This window comes from Rhipicephalus microplus, chromosome 2 (assembly GCF_043290135.1).
Source record: "Rhipicephalus microplus isolate Deutch F79 chromosome 2, USDA_Rmic, whole genome shotgun sequence".
NCBI lineage: Eukaryota > Metazoa > Arthropoda > Arachnida > Ixodida > Ixodidae > Rhipicephalus > Rhipicephalus microplus.
In genome coordinates, this window is record NC_134701.1 from 51,978,833 (window position 1) to 52,003,051 (window position 24,219).

Below are 24,219 nucleotides of genomic sequence, written 5' to 3' on the forward strand. Positions count from 1 at the left end.
TAAACTTTTGCTACTAATATCTGGTGACGTTAAGCTTAATCCCGGCCCGAATCGATTGATTGATGATTGATATGTGGGGTTTAACGTCCCAAAACCACGATATGATTATGAGAGACGCCGTAGTGGAGGACTCCGGAAACTTCAACCACCTGGGGTTCTTTAACGTGCACGCAAATCTGAGCACACGGGTCTACAACATTTCCACCTCCATCGGAAATGCAGCCGCCGCAGCTAGCCCGAATTCAGATTTGGAATCCGATACCCGTCGTAACAATATTTTAGAACAAACACTCAAAAAGCAATCTAAAACAAATAACACGTACGTTGAAGGAAATATTGAATGACTTAAGCTAGAAAGGGCTGTGGATAATATGAAAACCAGGCTCGCTGAAATCGAAAACGATATGGAAGGACTTAAGCACTGCGAATAAAGATTGGCCGAGTAAGAAAGTAACTATATGACATCACGAAAGGTGTAATCGAAAGCCTTGCACTGAAGCTAAATGATTTAGAAAACAGGAGTAGGCGCAATAACTCGATATTTGTGGTGTAACGAAAGAGCCTAACGAAGCTGCCATCTCACTGGAACAGAAAGTGAAAGAAGACGTTCTAGAACGGACACTCGGCATCAAAGTAAGTACCACCGAAAGAACTCGTATGATAGGCACCTGTAAAACCAATCAAGAAAGACCAATCATCCTGCGTCTGTTTGAGTACAGCGAAAAGAAAAAAAAAATCCTATCTTGCTTTTGTAAACTCAAAGGTTCGCCCCTATCCGTTTCCGAGAATTCTTCTAAAAGAGTAAGAAACATGCGAGCGCACTTATGGCTCTTTGCAGCAAACGAAAGGCCTAAGGAGCAAAAGTCAAGCTATCGCTCTGAACTGAAAGTCGATGGCTAGGTTTATACTTGAGGCCCAGTAAATAATACAAAAAAAGGGATATCGAGAAAGCAGGCCCACCGCGAAACACCCCGTCAATTTCAACTATGCATATGTCTACAAATAAGAAAAAAATGGAAATGACAGCTCAGTACTAAAACATCTTGAAACCTTTCGTTTAATTCGTGAAGTGTGCTAAACAAATTTGATCTACTAGAGAGTCCAATCCTTTCCTACGAACCTCGCGTTCTAAGAATAACAAACTTGCTTCACTCTGGAGTACGTGACTCGGAAGTTGTCCCTTCTACATACAGATTGTTTCGTATGGACTGAGGGTCATGGGGCGGTGGCCTAGCGGTAGCCATGAAAAAGAATATCACATCCTTAGAACTTGATAGCATTTAGTATGACTGCCAGTTAGGCGTGTTGGCAAAGGTTCATGATGAAACAAGCGCAAAAATACACACACTCAGAGAGGACGCAGGCATAGCATTGATATGACAGCAATGATAGCATTGCTGACCATGAAAGCATCTGTTGCAAGTTAACATACTGCAATAAAAGCATAACGCAGGAGGAATATATAGGCGTCCAAATGCTGCAACTGACGAAATCATTCACCATCATCTTTCAAAGCACACAAACGCCAAGTAAAATTATTCTTTTGAGGCACTTTAACCTTCCCGAAATAAATTGAAACAATAATTCAGATGATGGTTTTGACGTCACGAGTTCCGAATTGATTCTTGACATGGCTTTCGCGTTTTCACTGCATCAACTAGTGACCGATAACACTCTGATCACTTGGATGCCATCATCTTTACCTGACCTAGCATTTGTAATTAGCACATAGAATGTGGTTCTGTGTCCACCGAGAATGTCATTTCGGACCACAAAGTGCTTTCTTTAACCGGTCCCATTACTTACACGCAGAAACACACTCACAAAAAAACACTGTCTATTTACTTTAAAGATTACACCCGTGCAAATGATCGTGCTGTACTACGTTTCCGAGAAACACAGTTTCATGAATTCGCCGAGCCAACAGATGTGAAGGAGCTCTGGACACGTTTTAAAAGCATTGCCAACAATTGCAGACATACCTTGCCCCGCCGGGGTGGTCTAGTGGCTAAGCTGCTCGGCTGCTGACCCGCAGATCGCAGGATCGAATCCAGGCTGCGGCGGCTGCATTTCCGATGGAGGCGGAAATGTTGTAGGCCCGTGTGCTCAGATTTGGGTGCATGTTAGAGAACCCCAGGTGGTTGAAATTTCGGGAGCCCTCCACTACGGTGTCTTTCATAATCATATGATGGTTTTGGCACGTTTAAACCTCACATATCAATCAATCAGAGTATGGTGATAAAATGAATAAATTTAATTGCAAGATTGAATGCGCTACGCATTTTAAAGATTATGCTACACATAACAAATGTCTATACGGAGTATGCCTATCCCCGGCAAAGAGAAAAGTATTTCAGTATCTATGTTGCTGTATCTGTATCTCGGAATACTTTTTTTTGCCTTTTTGCAAAAGTATCTCAGTATCTGTATTTTGGGCCTCGAAACCGTGTATTTTGATATCTGTATTCCGGAATACTTTTTTGAGTATCTCTGCCCAGCCCTATACAGAAATTAGACTCAAAGCGAGAAACAAGGAACTACGTACCGCCCAGTGTCACGAGCTCGTGCTGCAAAAAAATTGAACATTTAATTTACAAGGTCATAATGACTAATCTAGAAACAAACGCGCTTCTTTATAAACATCAACATGGTTACAGATCAGGCCTCTCAACCTCCAACGCCCAATTAGCTAAATTAAGTCACGACGTAGCCAATGCCATTAACCAACTAGATGCCGTATTTTTAGACTTTTCTAAAGTGTTTGACGTTGTCTCACACAAGGATTTAATCACAAAACTATCGGATTTTGGTATTGATAAAATAGTAGCCTGGATTAAAAATTTTTTTGACCAAACCAAAAGAGAGTGTGAAAGTCGTCAACTATTTATCGCAACCGCTTTATGTTTACTCTGAACTACCTCAGGATTCGGTTCTTGCTCCACGTTTGTTTTTAATATTTATTAACGACATTCACTTTTCTATTAGTAACCCTGTTCATATTCGCAGACGTCTGTGCCGTGAACACATTCGTACACAACTCAGACGATCGAGTTAAACTGAACAAGTAATTGCAAACACTTTATTCCTGGTGTAAAACTTGGGGCATGAAATTAAACTAATCCAACACTGATTTCATTTCATTCGCAAATAAGACGAACCCCCTTAACTTTACATATACCATAGGAAACACAATTATCGACAGAAACGACCAACTTAAATACATAGGCATTACAGTCTCGCCGAACCTCAACTTGGAAGCACATATTTTAGCCATATCTGTCGGAAAGAGGACAAGAAATTATCCTTTCTGAGGAGATAATTGTGCACTGCATCACCCCGCCTTGATCTTAATGCATGCAAAACACAAATTAGGTAATGTTTGGAGTATGCCATTCTCATCTGGAGTCCACATCAAAAGCACCTCATCAATAAAATAGAACAAATACAAAAATTCGCAGTTAGGTTTTTATATTCAATTTTGTCAGAGTGATTCAGTTCTGCAGGCTTGCTCGCAAGGGCAGACTTGAAATCTCTATCGCAAAGGGGAATCATCTCGCGACTAAAATTTCTTTACCCATTTCATCATGATCACTTCCGCATTTCACGTTCTTATTACCTGCTAGACCCGCCTAAGCACTTACTGTGACTGAGCCATTCGAAAACAATCCACCAACCTTGAAGTATACGTTAGTAACGTTGTTGAGGTCGTGTTAACGCTCATAAACATTCCTTTCTTCCGCCAGCTATTCGCCACTGGAAGAGATTATTCAATGATACTGAGTGTTGTAACACCAGTCAACCATATATAAACTTAATACATTGGGTCCAATTTGAATTATGAGCTGTTTATAGTGTATCTATTTTCTTGTTATTTCGTGTCTGTATTTTGTTTTTCATGTTTTAGAGTGTATTTTCTCGTCCCCATTTCTGCATTAGCCGTGGAGAGCCTGTAGTATGTTCAAATATAAAAAAAAAACTTGAAATGTGAAGAGGGTATGGGAAAGAAAGAAAGTTTGAGAAAGTTAAAAGCGTTGCTGTTGGGGAATTCTTATAAAAGCAGACGCAAAAACAACGATATCTGAGGTTGCAGTTGCTGTGTAAAAAAGTAAGTGTTACAGTTACAAGTTCCTCTAACTATAACGTTACAAGTTACAGCTACAAGTTGCTAAAAAGTAACTATAGTTAGCGGTAACGTGTAGCTAGTAACTAGTTAATGCCCAGAACAGCCGCCAATCAACGAAATCGGCGATTGTTCTGGTCGATAAACTACATAGTTGTATGAGCTAGAGTCGTATACATGCAGCGACAAATGGATGGTATCGCCTCGTGCGAACGGGGGTTGTTGGGTACGTTCACGTTTACGTCTGAGCAGCTTGCACGCGTCCCATTGCAGTTGGTGGGAGCCATGTGTAGAGCGGCTGCCGACTAGCGCCAAGCCATTTTCAATGCACAAACAAGCCGGTGCCGGGCAGTCTCGGTGACTGGATGGAACGCCTGCGTGTCTTCAAGGGGCACTGGGCCGGGCTGGCCGTTGCGCCACCACGGGAATGAGGCCAGGCTGGTCTCTCTTGCTGACCCATCCTCCGCGACGTCGTGATGAGGTGACGTCGTCGCATCACGCGACAATGGCGACTGCGCGGAGGCCGTCGTCAATGGATTCCGCTCGGCCGCGCGCACCCGCTGTCACGGTCCCGATTCGGCGAAAAGATCTCGCCTCCAGCTGCTGCGAGCCGCCGCATGCGTCTCGCGCGGGCACTCGGGTTTACGAGCCTCTCATTGTCCGCTATACGGTGTGCGCGGCTGTGGCTTTCGGAAGTTTCTAGTGTCTCTCTCGTGCCTTTGGTTCATGGTGCGCCGCGGATGTCTTTGCCGAGCCAGCGTTCGGGTCCCACCGTCCGCAGCTGCAGCCTCTCGGCGGTCGAGTAGGCGAGATGCGCCTCCTCCGCCCCCGCCGGGCGACCGACTTGGCTCGTCCGCCCGCGCCGGAGATGCCCAGGTGTTCCTCGCGGTGCGTGGGGGCGACGCGCGCTCGTCGGCCGCGCTGCAGCGTCGTCGCCCGTCCGCTCTGTCTCCGGAGGACGTCCTCCGGCTGCGGTCGGTGTCCCTGCCCGCTTGGTCGCCGCTGTGCAGCCACCAGAAAAGCCGCGCCTCCACCGTTGCTTCGTGCTCTCGCCGTGGAGTTTCTGCGTCCTGCGACGACGAGGAGGCCGGCATGGTTGCCGGAAGGACGCCGTACGTGCCAGTCGGACAGGTGGGATTTTTGCGGTGCTGTCGAAAAGCGCGTCGAGACGATGCTTCCGAGAAGGCGAGGAAGATTAACGCCGTGGTTCGCTTAAAAAGCGGCGAAAAAGTCCGGCCGGTCCGTAGTCGCAGTTGTCTTCCGCGGTATCGGCATTTTTCGTCGTTCGTGTATGCGCACCGCAACGGTCCTCAATTTTCTCCCCACCCCCTGTCACTCTTGTTATACACCTGCGGCCGAATACGTGTTACAGGTGATATCGTCGCTGTGACGGAATGACGGCGCTCTGGTATACGTTAGCTGGCAGTCTTGTGCAGAAGTGATCACGACAAACCTCCGCAGCTAAATTCAAACCGAAACCAACGCGCTTCATGATTCGCAGAAAGGCTCATTGAGGAACTGGTCACTGGTCTGCGAAGAAGCAAGCAGACGCACTCGTGACTTTTTGCCATACGGCAAGTTGACGCTAGGAAGCAAACACTCGTAAAAATAAAAAAAAATATATTTATTGTGTGTATCCCAAAAGCTTTTGTGGCTTCTCTGCGAGAGTCAAATGGCACGATGTATCGGTGAACTAGGCCATGGCATTTCACGCGCTTCACTCGCAGCGATGATCCTCATGACGGGGCGTAAAAATCGAATTTCATCACTGCCCAAAAATTACCAGCGTCCTTATTTTGAAAATATCGCAGTAACTATGATATTCGCAGGAGGATGTTAGTTCTTTTATTAGGACTCCACCGCATGCTGCTCTAATTAAGGAGCTAATTTAATTTATATGATTAATGTTGTGATACCATGTTCATGATTACGGAGTTAGACAATGAGAGCAGAAAGGTGGGTCTTAAAATTAATCTGCAGAAAACGAAAGTAATGTACAACAACCTCGGAAAGGAGCAGCGCTTCGAGATAGGTAATGATGCACTTCAAGTATTACCTGGCCTAAGTAGACTATGTCTACGTAGGGCAGGTAATAACCGCGGAGCCGAACCACGAGACTGAAGTAACTAGAAGAATAAGGATGAGGTGGTGCACATTTATTTGGCGAGCACTTTCAAGTTATGACAGGTAGATTGCCGCTATCCCTCAAGAGGAAGGCATATAACAGCTGTATCTTGCTGATACTAAGCTACGGAGCAGAAACCTGGAGACTTACAAAGAAGGTTCAGCTAAATTGACGACGACGCAGCTAGCAATGGAAAGAAAAATGGTAGGTGTAACCTTAAGAGACAAGAAGAGAGCAGAGTGGATTAGGGAACAAACGGGGGTTAAGGATATAGTTGAAATCAAAAAGAGGAAATAGACATGGACCGGACATGTAGCGTGTAGACAGGATAACCGCTGGTCATTAAGGGTAACTAAACTGGATTCCCAGAGAAGGGAAGCGGGTTAGGGGGAGACAGAAGGTTAGGTGGGCAGATGAGATTAAGAAGTTTGCGGGTATAAATTGGCAGCAGCAAGCACAGGACCGGGTTAACTGGCGGAACATGGGAGAGGCCTTTGCCCTGCAGTGGACGTAGTCAGGCTGATGATGATGATGATGACCATGTTCTAGTCATGCCGATATGTCAGCCACGTCAAAAAAAAAAAAGAATCATGAAGGCAGCTAGCAGTTAAATGTTACATTTTTATAGTTTTTAAGGATTTTGAGATGCATTTTCGAAAGCTTTCGGTGTACAAGGGGATGCAGAGAGAGGCCTTTCTTCACAGTGTGCTGGAGCCCCTTTCATTTTCACGCTGTATCGCTGAAATCGGCTGTTAGCAGAAGTTGATGACAAAAGCGCAGAATCAGAACGAGCGAATTCTCGTTATGCCTGTAAGATTTACGTCGAACGACATACAATTAGCAGTCTTGAATATCCGTACTTCCTCCATAAAAAAGGGGGTGGTTCTTTGGGAAAGTTGGTGACTTACGTCGAAAGATAACACCGCGGAAACAACACAGGAAGAATTAAACGCCTGTTGCGCTAATTCCTCTTCTCTCCCAGTGTTGCTATCGCGCTCTTAATTGATACCTGCTTTCAAAGGAAAGCTTGTAGCATCGTTCTAGCAGCGCTGAATACACTGACTGAGGTTGAGCAGTTTCGCGCGGCTTATCTAGAGCAGTGATGCGCATGCACGAGTGACGCGACACGGCGCACAGCTGGCGCGCCGGAGAATGCCTCCTGGAGTGACGTGTCGTGAGCTCACTCGCTAGTCCGTCCATCTGTCTGTCCGTCCGTGCCTTAGCTTATGCTACGTATATCCTGGCGTAGCCGAGCCAAGCCACTACTAATCATCACTTCGACCTGCACAAAAGAAAATAAAAAAATCGATGCCCGCCCACGCTGCAAATCCTGACTTTGCGACCTGGTGGACGAATTTGCGACGTGTGGTCTTGCCTGATTGCGCTATGTGCCGAGAAAAGTGCTTCGTTTGGTGACTTGCTTGTTTTTAACGGTTAACTGTACGTAAGTGCGATGTTCGCCGCAGTCCTGTCGCGGTTACAGTGCTCGGCTGCTCGGCCGCAGAGGTCGCGGGTTCGATATCGGTAGCGGTGGTCGCATTTCTGTCTGCCTTCCACTGCGGCGTCCTCATAACCATATCGTGGCTTATTATTATTATTATTATTATTATTATTATTATTATTATTATTATTATTATTATTATTATTATTATTATTATTATTATTATTATTATATTATTATTATTATTATTATTATTATTATTATTATTATTATTATTATTATTATTATTATTATTATTATTATTATTATTATTATTATAGCACAAGTGCGGCACCTACAGGTGACGCAGCAGTCCAATGTGCCGCCAGCGCCACGAGTGGCGACTTGCGGCCTCTGCAGTTTGAATGGGCGTGCTACGAATCGTCGCCTTTCCGTAGGCTAGCCCGCGTTGAATGCGAGTGCGTGTTCGCGAAGGTGGCAGGTTTCATAAAGCGGGTAGGCTGGGTCATTTTGGGTCCCCAAATGAACAGATATCAATTTAAGGAACCAATCAGGTTTTTCGTTGTGACGTGCACTGACGCGTAACAGCTAAGGTGTTCTGAAATGCCGATTCGTGCTGCCGGCCAGAGAAGGAGACGCCGTCATCATAGATATTAGTAAACATTATTTTTTTGTCATTTACTCTGCTTATTGCATAGTAAACGATGGCATTTGTGCCAGGCATGAGTTAAAACTGCATGGGTTGTATTATAAAATGCGTCGTATTTCCGCGAACTTTTCTGTGCAGCTGTTCAGCTCCGTTTGTGGTCATTGCATGGGCTGCGTAAGTCCTTGAGTAAATTGATCAGGTGCCAGCTTTTCATCTGCAGCCGTCACGTAGCGCAGTAGAACGGCGTGGCGCGGCTTCGCTTGCACGCACAGTGTACTGTTAAGCACAACGGCAGTGCGCGGGGAATAAAATGTTTAGTTATCGCGGTCCGCGGCGAATTTCGGCTGGAATGAGCGGCTTCTTTTTTGCTGTTACTACTTCCGAACGGCTACCGCTATAGACGAGCTGCGGAAAAACAGCAGCTGCGTACGAGGGAGAATCGCTGGATTTGACGATTTCATTCCGCAATCTAAGTGCAGATCACTTTGCCAGCTGCCCCTTGGTTCCTTTATCACGGTAAAAGTTATCAGTTAACTCGCGTGGAAGAGTTAAACGAATGAGGTATACAGCGTCCACTTCATAAACGGGCCCGCACGATCGATTGCTTCACGCGGCGTATTTCTGAAGCATATAGACACGGCGGAAAACTGAAGAAACGTTTGTTCTGTAGGTGCGTATAGTTTCGTGTAGTTATTGTCACAGTTTAGGACACAGTAATTAGTGGGCGACATTCAGCACCGCTAACGAGGTGAAACCGCTCCGATGGGTGGGCATGCTGCACGGAGCATGCCAATTCGTTTCGTTCACTCTAGCACCGCGGCGGCGATGGCACATTGATGCGACGTTTCTTAAAGGGCCAGTTAACAACCCCACGGTCAAAACATTGTTACATGTGCTCTCTTGCTTTGTGAACATGCTGCAGCAAGAACCTTTCGAGTACGTGCTGCAACAGTCAACACACCAGTTGTGATGTTGATCGAATTCAGATACGCCCTGTTGAGGAAGTCTGCGATATTATCGCTCTTGTTTTGGCACATATTTTTAATGTCTGCTTAACGAAGTTCGTTTTTCCTGTCGCAAAAGTGACTGTACTTTATAAAAAGGTGATCGAAATGATTTAGGCTGTTATAGACCTCTTTCGATTTTGCCTGTTTTTCAAAGGCACTTGAAAACTTGTACGCACTCAAATTTCAAGTTTTACGTAAAAGCGCTATTTACTCACCCATGCTCAGAATGTATTTAGAAATAATAAATCTGCTGAGCTGGCACTTCTGGAGCAAAAAGAGTACATACTTACAAAATTCCAAGAAAAGGCACTCTTGGCGCTTTTGTTGATTTTTCCATGGCTTTTGATTTAGTTAACAATAAAATATTGCTAAATAACTTACGCTGCTATGATATTTGAGGCCAGACTCTGTCGCCTATGGACTCTTACCTATCCAGCTGACAAGTTGTATCCATAAAAAAACTTTTCTCCAGTATGCAGCCTGTACGATATGGAGTGCCACAAGAGACAGCATATTGGTACCACTGCTATTTAACAGATATTCTAACGATGTGATAAATAAATCCAAAGAGACCATATGTAATATATATATATATATATATATATATATATATATATATATATATATATATATATATGCGATGTAACAGACAATAGTGTCAAGGAATGTATAGGGGAAGTTATTATTACTCGGAAAAACGAGCCCCTAGGTATACACCTCTTTCCCTTATATATATATATATATATATATATATATATATATATATATATATATATATATATATATATATATATATATATATATATATATATATATATATATATGCCGATACAGGTATATCCTTTTCAGGGCATGATAACGAGCTTATAAGAACTTGTAATAATAAAGCAAGGATACCACTAGAAAGATGGTCAGCAGCAAATGGTGAGTGTAGTATTATAGAAAACAAAACAAAAGATGTTATATTTCGAGCAAAGAACAAAATAATTTCATCCCACCTTGATATAATACTGAGTACTCGTAAAATTGAGCTAGTTAACCATTCTAAATGTCTTGGCACAACGTTTTTTCGAGAACATGACTTGGGATTATCATGTCGAATATGTCTTGCAAAAGTTAGCTCAGTAACATGTTCGGTATTCGCATCCAAAAAGAATTAAGTATATGCTATGTCTTTCACTGTTTAACTCTTATTCAAACTATTGTCAATGGGTATGGGGTACGACGACGGCTACTAATGTTGATAAAATATACATGCTTCAGAAAAAATGCATTATGCATGTATTTATTGCTCATTTTGTGCTCATCCACTGGACCCTTATATTGTAGTTCGGGAATACTTAAGGTGAACCAGCTATGTAGTTATGTATTAAGCCGAAATTTCAGATTGGAAACTCTAAGGCAGATAAAAATCTCAGAATTCTAGCCAACCTGAGTGCAAGGAATCAAAAGTCCGCCACCCCTCATGGGAAGAAATGGGAGGCTGATATAACAGGGTTAAACTCAGGCAAAAAGTGTTTATCTTACACTCTTCCAGCTCTTTTCAATCGCTGTGACCTGAAAAGTTTTGATTTATTTAACTGTTCTTACCACGCATGACACCCATGAATTATTTGCAAATGTGTAACACTTGATCTTTAAAACAAAAACACATTCATTTATACACCTATTCTTTCAGTTTCAAAATAACTCGTATAGACAGATTTCTTTTTTTTTATCGCGTGTAGGTACGCCTGGGATTATGATCTATATAGTGTATAATGTTGCTATGTATTTTTTATGTAGTGTATTATATGTCATATTTTGTTCTGGATGAAAATGGCGTTATCATGTTTCTTTCATCTTTGTAGCACCCGTGAGGTGCTATATTTCTTGTTTTAGCGCGATGGTGCTGCCGCTCCGAATATTGACTTTGTATTTATTTTTACCGTTATTTTTTGTGTGGGGCTGTTTTCTCACAGTCCTTTCTTTTCTGTATTACAGAACGGAAAATAAACTCTGATTTGATTAAGGAAGTTACAGAGGTTACAACATTGGTTTTAGCTGGTTTTAAATTTTCACAGGGATGGAACGGTGTAGTAGCCCATTCTCGTAACTCCGCCTACTTCGGCAACTGTCCGTAATTGACGTAGTGGCGACGCACTTCCGCTTGCTGCGATGCCTGCTCGTCTACCCGGTGCCAGCCGATGCTTCCCCGCAGCCCAGTCGCTCGATTTGCCGCCGACAACGGAGCCCCCGTGTAGCTCGTGTCGAGAGAGAGAGAGAAACAACATTTTTGTGCATCCGGCGTGCAGGAAGTCCGCGCAGGGCGCGGGTATTCCCTATTCCCTATCTAAAGACTATAGCTAATAGTCCTATAGTCCCAGGCTCTAGATCTTGAGGACGTTGTGCTCTGGCTAGGCATTGGATACTCGAGCTCCTCCGGTCCCGTTGTCCGGGGCGTCGGTTCCCTTTCTCGTCTGCTTTGCCAGGGCCTCCTCAAGCCGCTGGATGGCCCTTCGTTGTGTGTTTAAGTCTTGGGAGCGTATCCATGCTCCCACCTCATCGGGATACGTGGCGTCCTGGCACTGCCCATTCCCATTGTTCACACCACTGTTACAACCGCCCCACATGATGTGGCGGAGGGTGGCTAGTTCACGTTCGCACGCGCTACACTTAGCGTCCACAAACATGTCGGGGCATACGTGCCGGGCCAATGCTGGCGTTAGCACGCATTCCGTTTGCAGTTGTCGGAGCTTCACTGCTTCCGCACGTGACAGTTCACGATGCGGGGGCGGAAAGGCTCTCCTGGCCTCTCTGTAGGCCGCCAGGATCCCTCCGTAGTCGGTGAGGGGATCGAGGTCTTCTTCTCGTTCTTCACCGCTGGTTTCAGGGAGACGGGCTGCCGCGGTCCGGCACGTGATGAGATCACGGGCCACAGCGTCCGCCTCCTCGTTGCGGTTCTCAATGTCGGGAGCCAGTTGTCCCATGTGGGCTGGGAACCATTTGAGGGCGATGGTTGGCCCTGTAGCGGCGCCGCGAGCAGCCCGCGAAGCCGCGATGGACGTCACTAGCCGCTCAGTGCCCCGCCAGACCATGCCTCGGGCAAAATTCCTAATTGCCTGCTTTGAGTCGCTTAGCACCGTGCGCGTGCCCGGCCTACCTGTGGCCAGGGCTATCGCCGCCTCCTCTGCCTGGCCGGCTGTTCGGGCGCGCACGGTGCTTGCTGTTAGTAGTTTACCAGTCGTAGCGCTGACCACCACTGCTGCGAAGGCGTTGCGTCTTTCCCGATATCTTGCGGCGTCCACGTAGACTGCGCCCTCGTCTCTCTGATGTTGACGGGCCAGCGCCGCTGCTCTCGCCGCTCGCCTGCCCGCATCCCTTTCCGGGTCCATGTTCTTTGGCAGCGGGTAGACAATGATTTTCCTCGCTGCCTCATCGCTCAGGGGGACTTGTTTTTCTAGCTCCCCGTCCGGTCCTGCTCCCGGGCGTTCTCCAGGAGGTAATAATCCTACCCGATCGAGTAATCCTCTGCCCGCGGCTGTGTCGCTCAGGCGGCTCAGCTCTCTGGGCCTTGCTGATCTCCGAGAGCGTGTTGTGTGTTCCCAGAGACAGCAAGGCCGTTGTCTTTGTGCCTGGTAGGAGCCCAAGAGCCCCCGCGTAAGCCTTCCGGATGGCAGCGTCGATCTTGGCTCGTTCCGCGCCAGTCCAGCGGTGAAAGGCCCCCGCATATGCCGCGTGGCTGATAACGAAAGCCTGCAGCAGATGCAGGAGCCCCCTCTCTTTCATGCCCCGGTAGCGGGACGACATTCGCTTGACCAGGCGCGCTGCGATGCCCATCTTGGTTGTGATGTTCTTGACCGCCGTGGCGTTGGTTTGGGTGCCGTCCACGAACATCCCCAGGACTCGAAGCCCCGGGACGTGCGGGATCTGCATACCGTCACTGGTGCGCACGATGATGTTCTCGGCCAGCGCTCGCGGGGCCATTTTCTCACGAATTGCTGCATAATACTTTGGGTAGCTATGCAGTTTCGTTGGATAACAACTATGAGACAGTCACAATCGTGCGAACGGTAATCCTTCATTCACGTGGCATGCACCTCCGGACACATGTTTCTGGTTTCGCCGCGAAGGGTGTCATCACGCATATTTTCTCACATTGTAAGATTTTCTGCAGATTATATCATCACGCAATATCTGTCCTTGTGTTTTCACGCTGCTTACCCGTAAAATTATTGATTTGTTTTTGTGTTACAGGGACACCACCCGAGCTTCGATATAGTGAATGGCAATAGTCAACTATTTCTTACTCTGAAAATGAAATGCGCTCATAGTTTTCTGGATATTTTACGCCGATACTTGAGATATCGCTCCCTTACGCAATCCGGCATCGTGTTTCAATATATGCGAAATTATCCGCACACAACCTACATAACACAGCCTGTCGGCACTTTACGCTTGCAAATCTGACTCAATAAAGGCGCCATACCATGCTACTCGTTGCTTCAAAACTACTTCGATCGTTTTACGTCCTACGTTACCATTAATATAGCGGCCATTTTATACCGTGGGTCTTTTACGCGCTCAGTGGCTTCCATAAATCCGGTAGAGTACGCGTACTTCTGTTGCCATTGAACGTATGTTGACATTCGGCCGCATGTAGCCATAAAGGCGAGTGATTATGAAGATGTCACCATTTGCGCTCGAAAATACTACATCTATGTGGTTTTGGAAAAGATTACTAAATGTATGAAAGCATAATCGCATGCTACGTTCGAAACCAGCATCTTGCCGTTCTTCGCGTTTGCCCATTTCCACTTCACGCTTCGTTCTCTGAAATGCATGAAATATCGTCTATGCATTCGCAACTAATAAAAAGGAACATAATCACTGAACAAGCGGCAACAAATGCAATACAGAATTTCACGTGTTTCCTTCCCGGTTACACAGCACAGTATAGGCAGCTTGAAGCAGCAAAGGGATAGGCCTCGAACCGGAAGTACCGTAGCAGACGACGCGGCATTTTGCTATCCACCTATTCAATATCGTAGCTGTGGGTGGGAACAGGAACTGACGTTGACTTCGCTACAGTTTCTTGAGACCTGGTTTAGACTAATCGACGAGCTGCGTGTTGCGCCAAGTCGCCGACTTTGCATCAGTGTGCGTGGAAGGAGGATTGGTCAGGTGTATATTAAGGAGTGCGAAATGGAGGCTCGGCGCAGTGTTGTGATATTCAAGAAACGTAATCTCTGTGGTCTACTCTACGATTTGCCGAGCTTGTTCGTGGTGTGTAAAAAACCTCAGCCTTAAGACGAGCCCTTTAACTAGTAAGGAGTTTTCGGGTGTCTACGTGTCTTTGGGGGGATGTTATGGGTCGTCTTTCCCGATGATGTTCCGTCAAGGGTCTCGTCGAATACGCATGGCGTGAACCGCGTCAAAATGCGTATTGCCCTTCGAGGAGAGTGCTGGGATGTTGGCGAGCGTGTGCGCCTCCTGCACTCGATCATCGCGATGACGCGCCGCTTTGCTTGTTTACTCGTTTACTTCCTACTTGACATCGGCTGCCGCGGTCAGGTTTCGCCGCTGACCTGCCGCCGTGGCCTGCTCGGCGCGATCGATCTCGTTGCGGCGTGGAGATTTGACCTCTGCTGCGCACCTCGCGAGAAAGTTCCGATGGAATGTCTTTGAATCGAGAGAAAAAATTATAACCCCTTCTTCCGCACTTTTGGCCGCGCAGACTGGACTTTTGTGAAAAAGTAACAAAGAAACCAGTGAGGACATCTTAGTTGAGTTACCAATTAAATCATAAAAAATGGTGTAACAAATACTTTTTAATTGGTTTAGCGACCAATTAGCCGATTGAAAAATGACTCGAAAGATTCAAGAACGCAAAAGTGGTAGTTCGGTCAAGTCTTGTGCGTTTAAATCAGTTGGTTAAGGCACCAAAACACCAGCCAAGGCAGAACTTTTAAGAAAGAAAAACAAAACAACATATACATGTATTTACGGACGCGAGGTAACAAATCAAGACAACGCAAGCACCGACTGTCCAGCGTGGTGGTGAAAAAAAAAATAGCAGCATATCCACGGAGTGAATGATGGAGAGTGGGGCGAAGCATTCGTCCGTCCATCCGTTCTTGCTTCTGTCCGTCCATGCGTCCATCCGTGCCGGCGTCTGTTCGTGCGTCCGTCCCTGCGTTCGTCCATGCATCCGCCCCGGCGTCCGTTCATGCGTCCATCCATGCATCTGTCTGTGTGTCCGTTCGTCCGTCTATTTAACGCTCCAAGTACCACCATCTCGCATCTTTTCATCACATATTCCCCATATAGAAGCACCGCCATCCAGCGGACATTCCAAGGACTAAACGAGAGGTGGCACGCGCACACTTTCTTACGGCTTGCGCTTCGGGTCTACTTCCCACCTTTAACCACTCCGAGTTCATGGTATACACTAGTTCACTGTATTCATGGCACTGCGGCTTAACGCTCGCTAAACCTTTCTAAGACTAAGGAGGTTACACCCAACGAGTATAACGTAGTAACCTTTTCTTGTCAGATAGTGCTCAATGTACATGCCAAAGGCTGCTAATGGGGATCGCAGCGTGCGCGTGAACTAAAAGCCGAATGCTCCTGTCTCTCGATCCCCATTAGCAGCCATTGGCATATACATTGAGCACATTTTTTTTTATTGTTCAACAAAGCACAGAAGAAATCTCTCACCGGCACCACCTTGGAGGTCAATATGTTATACTTGTTACACACTACAACGGCTACGAGGGACAAAGGGATGCCGCCATAAGGAGCTTCGCCCCTAAAAAGCCATAGCACGTGAAATCCGCGGCACATCGGTGTCCGCAGGTTGAGATAAACACTTGGTCATTTGCGAAGCTGTGGTGACAGAACGCGCGTTCAATATATGCGTGACTCATGACCCGTCAGCGATCACGTGGCACAGTTTTTATGTATGGTGATTTGCCACTGCTGCGTTTCGTAATCGAAACTCGCAACGAACGCTTTAAGAATCGTCGCTGCGTGCCGGATCTGGGCTACACGAGCTTTTAGGCTTAGCGCTACGTTCGATTGGTGTTTTGGTTGGTGGCCGTTCCTCAGATTGAGTTCATTTTTTTTTCTTTGCAATGAAAGCGGCCTCTTCAGTGTACGTTCGGCGGTTCGTTTGCGCGGACATGAGCTTCTTACCTGCGCTGTGTGGTGCGAGCGCTTTACGCGAGTCGCGGCGCGGGTGGCAATCGCAGGTTGATGTATTATGGCGAGTTTTACATCGACGGTGGCGACTCACGATATTAAAAAATAGAACTGGCAAACGTGTGCCGTATTAACAACACGTTGTTACTCGCGTGGTGAGGCGTTATCAGTACCATTGGCTTATCACTTAGTGCCGTACGCACGCGCTTTACGAGATAGTCGGTGCGGCGAGGTTTCTTGGCTCTCGCGCTGCAGCCTTGAAAGGGGTCCCGCCCGAGGTGGCCGCGAACGGCGGTGCAGTGCGCCTTTGTTGTCTAGCTGTTAGGAGCGCTTGGCGCTATCATTTCAGGCTTTTCTTCAAGTGAAGGGTAACTGTTACATAACTAAGATTCTTGTGCAATCGCAATTTGTACTTTTTTGTGCGATGTGTTTTTTTAATGTTTTTGGAGAACCTAGTTTTCAACAAAACCCTTTTTTGTTTTTGAAATACCATTTCACAAGTTCGTTACGAGGGCTAGATAGGTCACGTGGTATGTAAGAAGGTAGTGCATTTCATACCTCACGATAATCTGTTAATAATCTTCCTTCAAAATTTTTTTCAGTGTTATGTGTATTCTCCCAAAACAATTATATATATATATATATATATATATTTATGAGAGACGCCGAAGTGGAGCGCTCCGGAAATTTCGACCACTTGGGTGGGGTTCTTCAACGTGCACCAAAATATGAGCACACCGACCGACAGCATTTTCGCCTCCATCGAAAACGCAGCGGCCGCAGCCGGGATTCGATCCCGCGATCTGCGGATCAGCAGCCGAGCACCTTAACCACTAGACCACCGCGGCGAAGTATGTTCCTCACATTGGCGTATTCTTGAGTTATGGTAGGCCGGGTACCAATTAAATGTCCAGTGTACTGTGTTCCTGCATTCTCGTCCGTTATTTTGTTATATTTTTTTTTGGCGTTGCGCTTTCCCAGTTAAGCATGTACAAACTCGTCCAAATCAATGTCTTGCTCGATAGCAAAAGAGTTACTGCTAGCCGTCGCGTAAAATTCCACTTTGTCGCTGCCACATTTCATATTATGGAACTGTGACATTGTCATACACTGTATTTGTGCTCCGCAGCATAAACATTGCGACATCCGTAGTGTAGGAATGAAAAGCCGATTTTGTGAAACGTTGCCAGTGACCTTTTGAGGTGCGCCTGTTGCGTATGCATGAGGCCTGACGTAGGGGTTCAGTCTCTTCAAGTGCATTTCAAATTCAGATGGCCTCCTTGTTTACTTTTTGCGCATTTCTGCATCGCGCAAGCACGTCGCAATTCACAAGTGCGATCGCCATCCACCTGTAACATAAATACTCCTTTCCACTGTATGTGCAAACCAGCCAAAGAGTCCTTTGAATTGAGCTAACGTTGAGACGTTCCCGGATGATGTGTTAGATTTTCCATAGATATGAGCTTCGCACGGCCACCGTGGAAAGTTATCAAAACATGTGATAGAAATTTTTGAGGAAAACGTTTGCTTCAACGGCAACCTCGCTATGATTTGATTGATTGGTAGTGGGGTTTAACGTCCCAAAACCACCACATGAAGTTGAGAGACGCCGTAGTGGAGGGCTCCGGAAATTTTGACCACCTGGGGTTCTTTAACGTGCACCCACATCTGAGCACATGGGCCTACAACATTTCCGCCTCCATCGAAAATGCAGCCGCCGCAGCGACAACCTCACTATGACCAAAGCTTCACTGCGACGATGTGCCCATGTTGAAGCACAGTTTATATCGGACCCATACATGCTGCACTTGATGAAGGGCGTCCCATATTCCTCTTGAGGTCCTCATTTCGAATAGTCACCTTGGTTGCACCTTCATGGATGGATCATTCAGCTTGCTTTATAAACCTTCCCTTACATGCATAAAACATGTTTTCATAATTTCGTGCACGGCCGTTCAACAACAGGCCCACGTGACCTCCTTTGTCATTTGTGACATCGGTTCATCGAGGTCTCAAAGTGGGCGTCCGCCCGCTGGAGTACTATGTGCCCGTGTCCATAGTTTGTGTGCTGCATAGATAAATGTTAAGCATTGAAGTTGGTGCCTAGCAGCGCTGCGCGTGAACATCTGGATGATTTTAGAAGGCATGGCGTGCAAACACGGGCACAAGTCGGCCACTGCAAACGCCTACTGAAGGATTCGTGCCACAGCGGAAGAGAAAACTCATCTGTGCATGCAATATGCGAACCTTTCAATCCGGCACACATGGTGGTCCACGTGAAAGATAACTGTCTAGCTATTTGATTTCATTGTTAATCAAAGGTTTGCTCACGCGTGAGCTATTATCGATATGACACGCCCCTATCATCAGATGTCTTTCTTCATTCCTATGTCGCCAAAAAAAACTGTGCATTCATTGGCGTGTACTCTCAACATTTACAGAAAGGGAAGCTTCCGGTTTGGGATCTCTTATGCTTCAGTAATAATATTATCTGGGGTTCTACATTGCAGAAATCACAAGATCAATATGAAAGACATCGTAGTGGAAGGCTCGGGAAATTTTGACCATCTGGTGTTTTTTTTAACGTGCACTGACATACAGCGCATGGGCCTCAACCATTTGGCCTCCACTGAAATGAGACTGCCGGGACTGTACCCGCGACCTTGGGGTCAGCAGCCGAGCAGCACTGTTTTATCGAGGCGGACATCTCTTATGTTCCAGTAATCTCCAGTTATTTCAACGTCCTCCTGTCTGTTTTACGTACAGAAGCAAACAGATGATCACATCACATGTTTTATGACACACTGATGATACGGATCACATGACGTGTTTCATGACGTGAAAGTGAAGACAATAGCATGCAGTCACATTTAGTTTATAGACTATTTAGTTAAGGTTCCAACAATGCAGCTTTGTTTCGCCTAACTGTAAGTGATTGGCATAATTTTTATATCCTATCGCTGATTTGTGTATGCGTCGGGTTGTGCTGAAGCGGATTGAATGTTCTCTGTGACCTCAACGAGGCAAGGTTCTGCTGAATTAACGAGATTCAAATACTCGTTTTGCTCAATGTTCGAAAGAATGTCTTAATGTATTTATTGTCCCACAAAAGTGACGGCTACCTATCTCTGTCCTGTGTTATCGTATGTTCTGTGGTATTTCTGAGTCCCTTAGTGTACCCGACACATGTGTACCCCACATTAGTATAGAGTAGCAATTAATATTGTGGCACGAGCGCACACTGTGGGCATGAGGTGTAAGAGTGCAAGCCTTCATGTTCATTGTTTTGTTTGAAAAAAAAAAATAAAATGCACAAACTGCAGCCGTAACGTGCCGTAGGGGCGAGCGAATGAGGTTTGACTTGCTAAGGGAAAGTTGCTGTGCACCGAACAGCTAGAATGCATGCCGTCGAAGATCATGTGATGCGTGCACTCCTCCATGCTTCATTTGCGTAGCGAGAACAATGAGAGTTCACTACCCTCCCCCTTTTGTGATTTTACATGTTCACGTACACACGTGTAAACAGAAGTAAACAGAAGTTGGTCGAACCCCGTTACCTGTACTTGTTTCTCGATTGCACTTCAACATGCAATGCATCTCAAAAGGTCTATATAAGTTCCAGTTGTATACCAACAGGAAAATGAGAGGGATACTACCAAAGGATTAAAACGGGGAGGGAGGGGTGAACCTCCTAAAGGGGAACGCCTATGCAGGAAGTAAATTATCTGTAAACCTCCAGCAAGTATGTGTACAACTTTGTGGAATTTGGTTGTTCTACACAATGGGAAACGACACACATAGGAACTTTAGTGAGACATTCCTTCGGTGCTTGTTCCTGCATGACATCTGAATTGAATGATTTCATCGTGTTGTTTTTTGTGTTTCAGGGCCCCGAAGTCGGCGCCATGGGCCGGACAGGCTACACGTGCGTCCGCCGCACGCTCTGCTGTTACAACCTTCTCTTCTGGGTGAGTGGCCGTTGTGGGAGAGGTGTAGAATAGTGAAAACAGCAGCGATATAGCTGCAGGGGCCTAGTATGATTGATTGATTGATATTTGGAGTTTAATATCCCGAAATTAACATATGATTATGAAAGATGCTGGAGTGGAGGGCTCTGGAAATTTCGATATCCTGGGGTTCTTTAACATGCACTCAACTCTGAGCACACAAGACAGCTGCATTCTCGCCTCCACCGAAAATGCAGCCGCCGCAGCTGGTATTCGATCCCGCGACCTGCGGGTCAGCAGCCGAGTACCTTAGTCACTGCACCACCGCGGCAGGGCACTGGAGCCAAGAAGCTAGATATCATGGACATCCAGTGACCAATCTAAATTAAGGTTCTGGTCGCGTACGTGTCGACAGGCATCACTATTTCAACAAAGGCTGTAATGAGTGAGTGAACTTCCTAGGTGATCTCTTTTTATGGGCAAGGAGAGTGGATTCCATATGGGGGGAGGTATGTGGGTTGAACTCAGTGTGAGCAGTGAAATACATGTGTATGGGTAGGAGAGATCCACAGACACTAGAAAAACAAGGAACTTAAAGAAACGTCCTGTAATGCTTGTCTCATTAAGGACATAATGTAGCCACGAAGTAAGACCCGCACAAAGGGACCTGCCTTAATCAAAACTCTCTTCCCGTGTTGTTCCCGCTGGCTCTTTTTGGTTTTAGTGTGCAGACTGGGCAAAAGTACTTTTGAAGTTGTATCGTGGAGGGATACAAAATACTCAGGCAAAAAATTTAGAGATACAGATATAAGGTACTATCACAACAAATGTATTCAATACGATACTTGCCAATTGTACATATATTTTCAAACTTGGTGTTATGGGCCCACATGATGTAGCGCACTCATATGCACGAGAGGGGCAGTTTGAAATTTTCGTAAACATCACCAGCTCTTATTTCACTTCACGAAATTAAAAGTTTGACGGCAATCCGTCTGGCCGGGTAAATGCATAGTGTAAACGCGAAAGGGCGCACCCACCAAAAATATAACACCTGGAGTGCCCTGACATCAAGTAACCTTTCTGACTTTTTTTTAGTCGGTGTGTCCTTTAGTGTCTACACTATTATGTTGTTTCAATAAAACATATGGGAGTATCTCAAAAGTTGTGCATTTCTTGCTCAAAGTACATTGGTTTACTTCAGGAAGAATGCACTATCATTTGTTCTAGCTGTTTTAAACTGGACTGATCTTTGTACACTTTGTTAACATCGGTCCTTGCTTTACTCTTCTGTCTTCACATTTTCATTACAATTACCTCTAATAATATCACCTGTTATACTTCCCTTCGCATTATTGGCTGTTAGTTCCCGTTAATATTGCGTCTAACAAGAAAAAAGAGCCCTTACATTTGCGCCTCTTTCTTTTATTCGGGATTATTGGTTACTGCTAGCTTGTAATAAGATGTGCTACGTGACACCAACAGGCAAAGAAGTTGTTCCAGGCTCGTCGCAATGACAACAGGCGGCCCTGACTGACACTCCCATGTTTAAAAGCGCTACTATATACCCTATAAAGTGCACAAAGGGATGACCGTCACCGTAGGTCAGTGGTAGAGCATCAGGTGCGTTATTTGAAGGTTCCAGGTTCGGGTCCTGCCGGCGGTAAATAATGTTTTCATCCACTTTTCTTCTTCACATTTTCATTACATTTATCTCTAATAACATGGCATAAAGATGGCCTGGACGTGACGTCATGGATGCAGCTTCCGAAAGGAACTGGGGTACCATTGTGGTAACTTCGATAACAAACAAACTGCATTTGTGTGAAAAGGACGTGGCAGTGTCATCTCTGTGTGTGAGTAATAAAAGAACCTGCGTGTGATGTTTTGATGACAATAATGTGAGATGGAAAACGTCGTGTCCCTTTATGCTAGTGCTCCAAGTTGGGGCTTCAACCCGTCAGTGCAAGCCGTCTATACAGATCTCTTGGTATTGTTCTTTGTTAGTTCTCATTAACATTGTGTACTGTGTGTAATTTTAATAATAATTATTAGAATTTTACATCCAGAAACCACGATATCCTTATGAGGAACGCCATAGTGTAGTATCTCAAAAATTTCTGCCACCTAGGTTTTTTTAACATGCGCTAGCTGACATCGCACAGTACACAGATTTTTAGCGTTGCGCCTCCATCTAAATGAGTCGCCACGGTTGGAATTTAGACATAATTTTAACGCAACTCTCTGAGACGTTGCGGCGTGGCTTTCGCTGAGTGGTTCTACTAGCAGATTTTGGAGCTTAAAACCGATCGCACTGAAGTAAATATAGTAAGAGCGCGAAGGTGACATGTGTTGTTGCTCAAATTGTTGTAGGACACAATCTGTTGACGAGCTCTGACTACCTGGCAATTAGTATTAGCCTTCAATACTTTTTACTGGATATCTCTGTCACTGTGTATGAGAGTATTGTGTGCTGCCAACTTTGACCGCAGCATGGTGCCACCAGTGCTATGCTGCCACCAATGCTTGTCGAGGCTGACGGCATGGTGTGTGCTCCCTGTTGGCATCGTGTTTTATCGTGAGTGTTTAATGCTGTCTGTGGCTGTTACCGCTTACGAATGTGACAAAAAAATAGTAGCAGCTTAACAAATGATGCCAAAGACATGTTGTGTGCCACACTGTCGCTTTGGCTACAAAGAAACACTGAAAAAAAAAAAAAAAGAAATCCTCTCGCATCTTCTCACGGGGAGAAACTCGAGTAGGTGCGTCGCAAAGTGTGAGGGGCGAGGGAAGGTACCGAGTGAATGTTGCCTAATTGGGTATGGTTGGAGCATTTGGGACTGTTTAAATGTTATTTCGTCTTTGTTATTCTTATTTATTGAATGAAGGAGAAGCGTTGCCTTCAACGAGTGGTGGAACGCTCATGTTGGGTTGTGCCCCTCTACTGGTTAAACGTACTGTTGCTTCCATCACGTCTACTCGAGTCAAGCAAAGCGTCAAGTAAAGCAAAAAGCTAAGCAAAGACATCCTTTACTGAAATCCAAATGGGTGATCCAGTGCACACATATATGGGGTGGCCAGCAAGCAGTTGTGCAGCACAAGCAGTTTGTTTTTACTCGCATACGCAGCCTGCGTCGGCCTTGCGAGATGATAGGAAGGGGGGAGCGACAGTCGGCACAAGAAGCGAGCATGCGGAGTTGGGGGTGCCTACACTCAATTTGCGAGCAGGTGGGACTGTCAAATTTTCCACATTTAAAAAGTTTTGTTTGCGTTTACCAGTCACCCCCAAGGACAAGAGAAGTGGAAACGTATCATACCGCATCAAAAAATGGGTAAATCCTCGTTTAGCCCACCAAACGTTCGTGTATGTGAAATATATTTGAATAAGGAGAGTGTGATTCACGAAAGTACATTATACAAAGCAGCATTTTTAAGAATGCCATGTGAAAGAGCAATGCTGTGGGCAGACACAATTCTTCACTTGTTCGATGGCCTCTCGAAATGCTTGTCTAAGGAGTCGGCACCTCGGCACTTTGCCACATAGGTCATGGTCTTAGAAGTACACATGCAGCTGGTCCAGATTTCTCGCAAGTCATTAGATAGCTCCTACGAATTGAATGCAGTAAGTTACAGTAAACATTGCACTTTTACACAGCTTGCTTTTTGCATACCCTCGAAAATCTATCTGCATTCAACTGGAACATTACTGTATTTTTTTATTACTGTGATAGGTGTTTGTACTGCTAAA

The 24,219-nt window shown here is 45.6% G+C and overlaps 1 protein-coding gene across 3 annotated transcripts in view; it reads left to right on the top strand.

Annotated features, from left to right (window-relative positions):
* Tsp5D (Tetraspanin 5D) overlaps nucleotides 1-24,219 on the top strand; it is a 130,012-nt gene that overhangs the window by 63,879 nt on the left and 41,914 nt on the right. For 2 of the 3 annotated variants that reach the window (XM_037422167.2, XM_075886462.1), the window contains exon 2: nucleotides 20,412-20,492. In XM_037422167.2, coding sequence (XP_037278064.1) covers nucleotides 20,430-20,492 — 63 coding nt within the window. In that variant the 5' untranslated portion in view covers nucleotides 20,412-20,429. Of the gene's footprint in view, nucleotides 1-4,393; nucleotides 5,252-20,411; nucleotides 20,493-24,219 lie in introns of all 3 variants that reach the window. The other variant, XM_075886461.1, reaches the window with a different exon arrangement.